Source organism: Wyeomyia smithii, chromosome 3, assembly GCF_029784165.1.
Source record: "Wyeomyia smithii strain HCP4-BCI-WySm-NY-G18 chromosome 3, ASM2978416v1, whole genome shotgun sequence".
NCBI lineage: Eukaryota > Metazoa > Arthropoda > Insecta > Diptera > Culicidae > Wyeomyia > Wyeomyia smithii.
This window is the reverse complement of record NC_073696.1, coordinates 61,050,967-61,059,849: the sequence shown is the minus strand read 5'-3', so window position 1 is coordinate 61,059,849 and position 8,883 is coordinate 61,050,967. Positions and strand designations below refer to the sequence as shown.

The 8,883-nt window shown below is 38.7% G+C and overlaps 3 protein-coding genes across 3 annotated transcripts; 1 reads left to right on the top strand and 2 right to left on the bottom strand.

Annotated features, from left to right (window-relative positions):
• Positions 1-224: 224 nt before the first annotated feature.
• Positions 225-948, bottom strand: LOC129727543 (DNA-directed RNA polymerase II subunit RPB9). Its single transcript, XM_055685470.1, has 3 exons — positions 770-948; positions 586-714; positions 225-526 (listed from the first exon to the last, which is right to left on the bottom strand). The coding sequence occupies exons 1-3, from the start codon at positions 832-834 to the stop codon at positions 337-339; spliced, it is 384 nt and encodes a 127-aa protein (XP_055541445.1). The 5' UTR covers positions 835-948; the 3' UTR covers positions 225-336.
• A 524-nt stretch (positions 949-1,472) lies between these two features.
• On the top strand, positions 1,473-3,000 carry LOC129727542 (hsp70-binding protein 1). The gene is made up of 4 exons (XM_055685469.1): positions 1,473-1,855; positions 1,920-2,166; positions 2,226-2,809; positions 2,866-3,000. Exons 1-4 carry the CDS (start codon positions 1,802-1,804, stop codon positions 2,935-2,937), a joined length of 957 nt encoding a protein of 318 aa, XP_055541444.1. The 5' UTR covers positions 1,473-1,801; the 3' UTR covers positions 2,938-3,000.
• A 3,636-nt stretch (positions 3,001-6,636) lies between these two features.
• Positions 6,637-7,978, bottom strand: LOC129727544 (anillin-like). Its single transcript, XM_055685471.1, has 2 exons — positions 7,543-7,978; positions 6,637-7,480 (listed from the first exon to the last, which is right to left on the bottom strand). The coding sequence occupies exons 1-2, from the start codon at positions 7,794-7,796 to the stop codon at positions 7,372-7,374; spliced, it is 363 nt and encodes a 120-aa protein (XP_055541446.1). The 5' UTR covers positions 7,797-7,978; the 3' UTR covers positions 6,637-7,371.
• Between the last annotated feature and the right edge of the window lie 905 nt (positions 7,979-8,883).

The window sequence follows — 8,883 nt, the reverse complement described above, 5'->3', positions numbered from 1 at the left end:
ACGCTTTTTAAAATCTACTGAGTAACTTCTTCCACAGAGAGATTTGCCATAAAATGAATGATATGTGTATGTATAGGTGATTTTTAGATCAGAAGCAGTGTAAATTCTCAAACAGTAGTGAGAAGAAAACATTTGCCATAAAATGAATGATATGTGTATGTATAGGTGATTTTTAGATCAGAAGCAGTGTAAATTCTCAAACAGTAGTGAGAAGAAAACCGCAATATGTTTTTCATAAGAAAAAAGTTAATTTAATTATCCTAAAATATTAATCGCGAACAAAATGTTTCCAGTGCTTGTCAGTATTAACTTTCTAGGCTCGAGATTTACCCGCATTCACTCAGTCCAGCGATGGCAGCAGTTGGGATTGGTACACACGTAGTACAGCCTCATTTCTTCTTCCGCTCGACGAGTTTGTGCTTGGAAAAATACTGCCTCCCGATGTGAACACTTCGGACAGGCGTGTTCCTCTGTGCGAGGAAGTGTTGGATCCGATATCACATCCGGTACAATGTGAGTCAGTTCACTAAAAACCAACATTGAATGAAAAGATTTGCTTCTATTAATAAATGCGTTTACACTTACTCGATTTCGTGCATAATTTTGTTCACGTAAATGCAGTTTGAATCAGCTTCCTGTTTATAATCGCAGTTGCGGCACGCATATAGCAAAATTTTGTTTTCCTTGTCCTCCTTCGGATATAACATGTTGTTGCTGGTGGAAAAAGAATGCATTAAAAGTTGTTTTTATAACTAAAAAACAGACTTACCATTCTTGGCAGAACCGAATACCAACAAATCCTGGCCCGTCGTCATGAGCGGCGTCGTAGGTCATGTTTTGCAGAGCGTATTACTTATTTTAATCGAACAAATTGAGCGAAAATGAATTTTCAACTTGGCTGCTTCCTTGTTTGGGTAGTTTGACAGTTCGAGAAGCAACAGCAACAACGTTAACAAGCGAATGTGTTCGCAGGTATGTACTCAGGAGGCAAATTGAACCGATTGAACCGGTTCAGGTTTAGCCTGAAAACGGAGAGGGGCTATCGAGCTTTCCACGAGCGGTAATGGCGGACAGCGCACGTAGTCCATTTTAAAGTTTCCTGTAGGTCGGTTAATTTTTAATCGCAGTAACGGAATGAAAAACTTAAAAATTGTTTCTTTCGGGCTCAAAATAAACAAAGGTGTTTTTTGAAGTTGCTATGCTACGTTGCAAAATTTTTATGTTTTTCACTCCGTTACTGCGATTGAAAATTACCTGACCTACAGAGGCCGTCAAAATGGGCTGCGTGCACTTTCCGCCATTGCCGCTCGTGGAAAGTTGGATATAAATTTGACATAGAGGAGGAGAGGTAAATGTTTAATTCAAAGAAATATTATTCCACTTTTCAACCCTTCACTATTGCCTTTTTCTTTTGTATGCTTCAAATTGTGAACTGTTCCAAGAGAAGATGGAGAAAAAGAATGTCGTTGCATACAAACTGACGTATCGCGGTTTTAAACGCAAAATACAAGAAACGCCATATTTTTCGATCCCTACATTTTGTCACTTTAGAATATAACATCTGGCAGCTCTGCACATTAATAAACAAATAACAAAAACAATATTATTGTCACCTATTAACTCACTGCACCAGATTTTAACGAGATTGACTTTTTGAACAAATTTCTTGAATTTTATTAATTACGCCGAGTAACTACCTAGAAAATAAAAAGTGTAAATTTTATTAGTATCATATTCGTGCACAATAGTATTCGAATAAGAAACTTGAAACGATTGTTTTAAAGTCATCGAATCTAGTAGCATGTCGCAAGGCGGAGATAACCCCGATCAACCACGGCAACCCCGAAGTTTGCAGGTTAGTACGAATGTGTGACTATGTATATCTATTTCAATTTATCCGTATTTATAATCGTCCAAAGGGTCTTCTCAAGTTTGCCATGGAAGCAACTCAGTCCGAAGACGCTCCCAACCCCTCACACGTGGAGGGGATGGACCCTGAAAGAAGACAATTTCTGGAATCTGCATTGAAATCTCTTACGTTAGATGTAGTACAGGAAATCGAAAAGGCCATGAAGATATTAACGGATCCAGAAACGGCAGAGGATGACAAAGCTGAAGCTTTAGAGATTATAGTTGATTTCGTGCAGGACATCGATGCTGCCAATGGTAGGTGGAACTATTACTTAGAGAGAGCAACAATTTTTGTTACAAAAATGTTTTTGTAGATTTCTTCAAAGTTGGAGGTTTCGTCATAATTCAACCCGGTCTTGATTCACCTAACGCCAATGTTCGAACAGGAACATTACGCTTGATTGCTGAACTGTCCCAGAACAATCCGACTTGCCAGCAGCATCTCCTGGAGGCAAACGTCCTTCCGCGTGTAGTGGAGCTGCTTTCAGACGAAGCAGAGGTGGCCGTACAAGCAATGCATGCAATATCCTGTTTGGTTCGACATCACGAACCTTGTCTTGCGGCCTACATCGAAATGGGCGGACTGGAATGTTTACTCGGGTGCATACAAACGGACAATGATAAACTTCGAATAAAATCTTCTTTCCTGATGTCCAATCTGTGCACCGAATTTGCCGCTGTGAGGGACGAGTTTATTAAGCTGAATGCTGTGGAACGGGTCATAGCTTCGATTCGTCCTTCTAAGGAATATGAACCAAAACTTGAAACTGCTCTGTCAACGTTGAACGTTTTGACGGACAGTTCGGAAGCAGTCATGCGTTGCCAGGATGCAGAACTGAAGCTTAAACCTAAGCTGGAATTGATTTTAAAGCTGAATAACGGAAAAGATGAGTGCTTGGTAAGTAACTGGATTTCTTTTTTACCAGTGTATACATTTATGTACATTCTTTTTAGGAACAAATTGAATATGCCAGTACACTTCTCAAACGATGCTTTTCGACAGAAACTGGTGTAACAGATCGTTAAACGTATTCAAATTTTGTACAGTTTTTCGGAATAAACAGTGTGTTTTCAATTAAATACATAGTACCTACATATTGCTTTCTATACTAAAATGGATTCGTTTATGCCCGTTTTTTGTATTCTGGCGTTTTGAAGCATCTATGAATCAATCGCGTCTGGTGTAACTTAAAATTCGATAAGAACCAGTATTTTGCAATATATGTTGAAACCACGTGTTTTTCAACCGCCCAACAGCGTTCTCTTTGTGTAAGCTGAGTTTTGAAGAAATATAAAAAATGATAAAGACCGTAGAATGTGACCAAACATCGGGCAACTACGAAACGCCGAAGTTGTACAGGAGTACGCGCAGCAGCTGGAAGCATTATTACCAACGGAAGAGCGGCTTGACGCAGATACTCTTGAAGATGGTTTAAGGGACATTCGATCATGCATAGGTAGTACTGGTGTAGCGAACAGTAGAAACGATTGGTTTGACGACGAGTGTAAACAGTTAGTGAAAGAGGGGAATACAGCACGAGCGCGAATGCTGCAACACTGAACGAGGACTAACGTGGAGCGCTACCAACGCGCATAGAACAGGCAAAACTCGGTCTATCGGGAGAAGAAATGACAGCAGGAAGCAAAGCCAGCAGGAAACAAAGCAGCTGGAGCTGACCACTTCCCAGTGAACTGCTGAACACGCTGGCGAAGCACTATCTTATTGCCAGTGGAGGAGGTAATACCGGAGAAGTGGATGAAGGTACCGTATGTCCCATCTACAAAAAAGGCGACAAGTGCGTTTACAAGGTACACTCTCATTTTCTCTGCCGTAGACTATCACCGTTTGTGTAGCGCAGACCCCTCGGACTCCTTAAAATCAAACGTGTCATCCATCAATGATTATAATTCATTCATTGACCCATCTGAATTGTACTCTCCGCACAAGCAATGTCTGGTATGTTCCAAACTTAACCCTTTATAAGGCCGTGAAAACTGCGCTAGAAGCCGACACAAGTTCAGTAAAACGTAAATAAAATGTAAAAATTATCCCCAAATCAATATTGCACACTTCTATCAGTTTTAGGAAACTTAGATTGTTGCGAGAGACCCCCAGAAAACCTTGTTTAAGCAAAATTTATAAACGAAATTCTTGGTGCAACGAAAAAATTTTGTTTTTCGTCGGTGGCAATACAGTTGCCACTGCCTTATAAAGGGTTAAGCCAGAACGGACTTAAAGATAGAAATCAGCTTACACTACACTATTTACTTCCGACATTGAGCAGCGGTGCTGTTCTTATGCTTCACGCAAAATCGTATTAACTCCTTGCGTACTTTAAGATCTTTTGGTAATTGATATCAGTGATGATCCAAGCCGGATCTCTTACAACACCCGTATTTGTACGTTTTGTATTTTATTTTAAATGCCAACTTGAAAATATTTTAGATTATAACAGGTGACATCATAAAAACATAAATGAAAACAACGAAACATGTTGTTCAGCAGCACTGCCAGCAAGCCTGATGATAAATTTTAACGCACTCGGGGTTTTCAATTTCAACCAATCAGCGAGTGGTTCCCAAAGTGGATGCAAATCTATACCCAGTTGTCTTCCCTTAGATTTAAATCGCTATTTTATTGCATTAGAAAATAAGAGTAGAAATACAAAAATACTGTGTTGCTAAATATTCAATAAAAAGTTCTAAAATCTCTTGTCATCTGACGATGACAAGAGATTGAAAAATAGTTAGAGAAGTTGGTTTAGCGTTTTTTTCTGCCACTAGCGCGAATTGTTATATTCTTTTGTCTATCTGTTGGCTGTTATGGACAAGTAAGTAGGTGATAAAGTTCTCAAAATGGAAGAAAATACTATCGAGGTAACTACTAGGCAGCAAGATATTTTAAATCGCCGACTGCTGCATCTCTGCTTAAGCCTGTATCAAGCCTGTAAATTTCGACCAACGGGAAGGAAAAAAAGAAGTTTTATTTTGATCGTGCGCTACTTGTTCTTATAAAAATCTGTGTATTTCGTATGTTACCGCTAGTTCCAGTGTGAGTGGAAAAAACTTGACCGTTCGTGTCTCCGGAGAAATATAGTCAAACGGTCAGACTCAGCTTTTTTGCTGCTGCAATTGCGGGTTTTTGTCGTGTTCGCGTTGTGTTTGTTTGGCGATGCTGATTCACTTGCAAGTAGGAAATCCAGCGATCAAATTGGACACAAAGTCCAGTCGTCCTCTGGAAGGTATCGACGATGTTCGAGGATGAATCCGGGATTGGAGCACGGCATCGGCGCTGGTATCGGCTGCATGGTCATGTCCTTCGCTATTGGACTTATCCTGATGATGAAAAATGCAAGCCTCCGATCGGGAGCATGAATTTGCAGAAGTGCTGCGTCCAAACTGATATGCTCTCGATTGAGCAAATTATTATTACAATTTCGACGTTCAGCACCGCCGGATGATGTTGAATCGCTGGTGCTAGCAAAGCAAGGCAATACTGCTATTCAGCGGTAGGTTTTCGTGAATATATGGCTTTCACCGGATACTAATACGTCGTCCTATATTTTTGTAGGTATTTGCTGTCAGATGATTGTTGCGACGAGTGGTGTGCTAATTTTAATATAACACTTGCTCTGCTTGAAGCATGGGTACAGACCGATAGCAGAAGTACGAGTTGCTAAATACGTTCAATCTGCTTCATATCGGTTTTCTGTACAGTTGCCATTGTAAGTTGTATCATTAGTTAGTTAGTGAGTTAGTAGTAGTATTATTATTTAGTTAGTTATTTATTAAAATTATGAATTCGAACGTCCCAAGCAGATGAAGATTAGTGTTTTTTTTTAAATAGGATTTTATGTGATGAATTGATTATTTACTAATATAAATTTAGAATTTATATTGTATGTTCTGCCATAAACGGAAACATCAACACTATTACATTTATTTTATACTTTATTATATTAATAGTTGTAGTTGCTTTTAAACAAAAAATGAATTGAAATAAAACTCAAACCTAATCTTACGTTTATCTTTTACTGGCTATAATTGAGAACTGCAACGATTTTTTCGGAACTTATTCGACATATTTTGTAATGTTTACACATTAGTAAGCATATGTACAGGGGTCAGAATAAGAAGGAAAGGCAAGTGCCGGTAGGCATGACAAACTTGCTAATTTTTGGATGGATTTGAACATTTGTAAAGTGAATGTTTCATCAAGATCAGGAATCGGTAAAGGGCCCATCGAGGAATGGCTATTTCTCATCTGGAAATCCCCAGAGGAACCTGTCTCAGGGGACATTTACGTTTCTGCGTAAAAATATAGCGTGTGGCACCTATATCTCCAGGATTTTTCATCTGGAATCTTTCAAAAGGCATATTTTTAAATTTAGGCGTCATTGGCCACTTCCGGAACAAACTGGATGTCCCGAAGTAAGTCCTAGTGCGAGAATTTACATTTCTGCAACAAAATATAGCATGCGACACCTCTATCTTCAGGTTTATCAGGCATCTTCCAAAACACATATTTTTGAATATTGGTTGTTTTGGTCACTTTCGAAACAATCCTTGATTCTTGAACAGTATTGTGAAATTATTCTTATCATCAGGTTCTCTCAATGATGCAAGCATTATTCCCGAATGGTGAAGGTTTTTTTTCAGGATGACAACGCTCCAGTTCACACGGCCGGCCTCATAAAATTTTTGTGTGTTGAATCTTCCCTCAATGCTTTCGGATAATCGACCAACCAGCATATGCGTCACAACCGTATATTTTCCCCACTGCCTGCCCTGCTTCATTTCTAAAATAGCCATTTCTCGATGAGCTTTTTATCGATTCCTGATCTTGATGAAACATTCACTTTAGAAATGTTTTTTTCATCTATGCCAATGATGCAAATAAGCATTTTTATCAGGTCATCAATTATAAAATCCATCCAAAAATTAGCAGATTTACTACCTACCGGCACTTGCCTATCCTACTTATTTTGACCCTTGTACATAGGCTTACTAATGTGTAAACATTACGAAATATGTCGAATAAGTTCCGAAAAAATCATGCAATTCTCAATTATAGTCAGTAAAGATAAATGTAAGATTAGGTTTGAGTTTTATTTCAATTCATTTTTTGTTTGCCATTTTCACTCAATTTTCACTTATCTGCGAAAGCAACTACAAACTATTAATATGATAAAATATAAAATGTATGTAATAGTGTTGATGTCTCCGTTCATGGCAGAACACACAATATGAATTCTAAATAAATATTGGTTAACATTTAATTCATCTCAAAACACCCTATTTGAAAAAAAAACACTAATCCTTATCTGCTTGGGACGTGTTATTCATAATTTCAATAAATAACTAATAATACTACTACTAACTAACTAACTAATAATAATACTACTAACAATGGCAACTGTACAGAAAACCGATATGAAGCAGATTGATCGTATTTAGCATTTAGCAACTCGAACTTCTGCTATCGGTCTGTCCCCAGGCTTCAAGCAGAGCAAGTGTTTTATTAAGATGTGCACACCACTCGTCGCAACAATCAGCTGACAGCAAATTCCTGAAAAAATATAAAACGACATATTAGTACCCGGTGAAAGCCATATATTCACGCAAACCTACCGCTGAATAGCAGTATTGCCTTGCTTTGCTAGCGATTCAACATCATCCGGCGGTGGTGGACGTCGGAATTCTAATAATTTGTTCAATCGTAAGCATACCAAGCTGGGTGCAATAGTTACTCTCTGAGCACTTCTGCAAATCAATGCTTCCGATCGGAGGCTTGTAATTTTCATCATCAATATAGGTATAATAGCGAAGGAGATGATCAAGCAGTCGATACCAGCGCCGATGCCGTGCTCCGATCCCGGATTCATGGTGTCCAATTTGTTCGCTGCTTAAGTGAATCAGCATCACCAAACACACACTACGCAAACACGACAAAAACGCCGTATGACTATATTCCTCCGGAGAGGCACGAACGGCCAAGTTTTTTTTCACTTGCACTGGAACTATTTCTAACAAACGAAACACAGATTCAATAAAAACAAGTTCCTAGCGCACGATCAAAACAAAACTTCTTTTTTTTTCTTCCCGTTCCCGTTGGTCGAAATTTGACATCGCCAACCAGCGTTGCCGGTGCTATTAATGTTTTGACTGGCTGTCGTGTGTGCCAAAAAGAGAAGCACACATTTTTATTCGATAAGTCTCTATATGTGACTTTGTGTAGGTGTGAAGAGGCACGATTGCTTTCGCCATGTCAATGACAGCAGTCGCCAACCGTTGGGAACGGTTGGCGGCAAAAATAGAAATAATTCTATTTTTTACAACAACAACAAGCGACGGTCGACCGCTGTGCTCTGATTGGTCGAAAAGGAACGGAACGGTAGCGGTCAACCGCTACAACGGTTAGTCTGATACAGGCTTAACTGCTGGTCGATCTAGTTCGCAGCTAAGACAAGACGTGACAGCTGGCTTCTTATTTTTCTTTTCGTAACGGCCGTCATCCCTCTTGAAATTTTTTTGAACGTCCCACACAGTTGATGCCAGAATGATTATTTTTAACAACTTTTGCAGGTCAATGAAAATAAAACAAATTTAAAATGTAATAAATTTAGGCGAATAATACTCAACTTTTATTTATTATTTTATGTTAAATAAAGCATACTTCTATTATCAAATTTGTAAATCGTTTTTTATCAATGCATTTTTAAAGTTAGAACAGCGAAATATATTACTCGGTAATACCATGTACCTTGCATACTTTTGCATCATCATTTATAAATAATTATAATAGCTTAATTATGACTCTCCAGCAATACTGCGTTACAGTGAAAAGTAACCTCACTGTATTTTCTACGTGACGATTGCGTTATCGGATTCAGCCAATCAGCAGCCTGGTCGCAATTGGTTGCATGTAACTGTGAATAGCTGTCGCGTCTTGTCTTAGGTTCGCAGCATGAT

Excerpts from the sequence above, each read along its gene's own strand:
- LOC129727542 (XM_055685469.1), top strand. The coding sequence starts at position 1,802 with ATGTCGCAAGGCGGAGATAACCCCGATCAACCACGGCAACCCCGAAGT. Across the intron at positions 1,856-1,919 it reads GGCAACCCCGAAGTTTGCAG|GGTCTTCTCAAGTTTGCCAT; the intron begins GTTAGTACGAAT and ends AATCGTCCAAAG. Across the intron at positions 2,810-2,865 it reads ACGGAAAAGATGAGTGCTTG|GAACAAATTGAATATGCCAG; the intron begins GTAAGTAACTGG and ends CATTCTTTTTAG.
- LOC129727544 (XM_055685471.1), bottom strand. The coding sequence starts at position 7,796 with ATGAATCCGGGATCGGAGCACGGCATCGGCGCTGGTATCGACTGCTTG. Across the intron at positions 7,481-7,542 it reads GGCAATACTGCTATTCAGCG|GAATTTGCTGTCAGCTGATT; the intron begins GTAGGTTTGCGT and ends ATATTTTTTCAG.
- LOC129727543 (XM_055685470.1), bottom strand. The coding sequence starts at position 834 with ATGACCTACGACGCCGCTCATGACGACGGGCCAGGATTTGTTGGTATT. Across the intron at positions 715-769 it reads ATTCGGTTCTGCCAAGAATG|CAACAACATGTTATATCCGA; the intron begins GTAAGTCTGTTT and ends TTTTTCCACCAG. Across the intron at positions 527-585 it reads AAAATTATGCACGAAATCGA|TGAACTGACTCACATTGTAC; the intron begins GTAAGTGTAAAC and ends GTTGGTTTTTAG.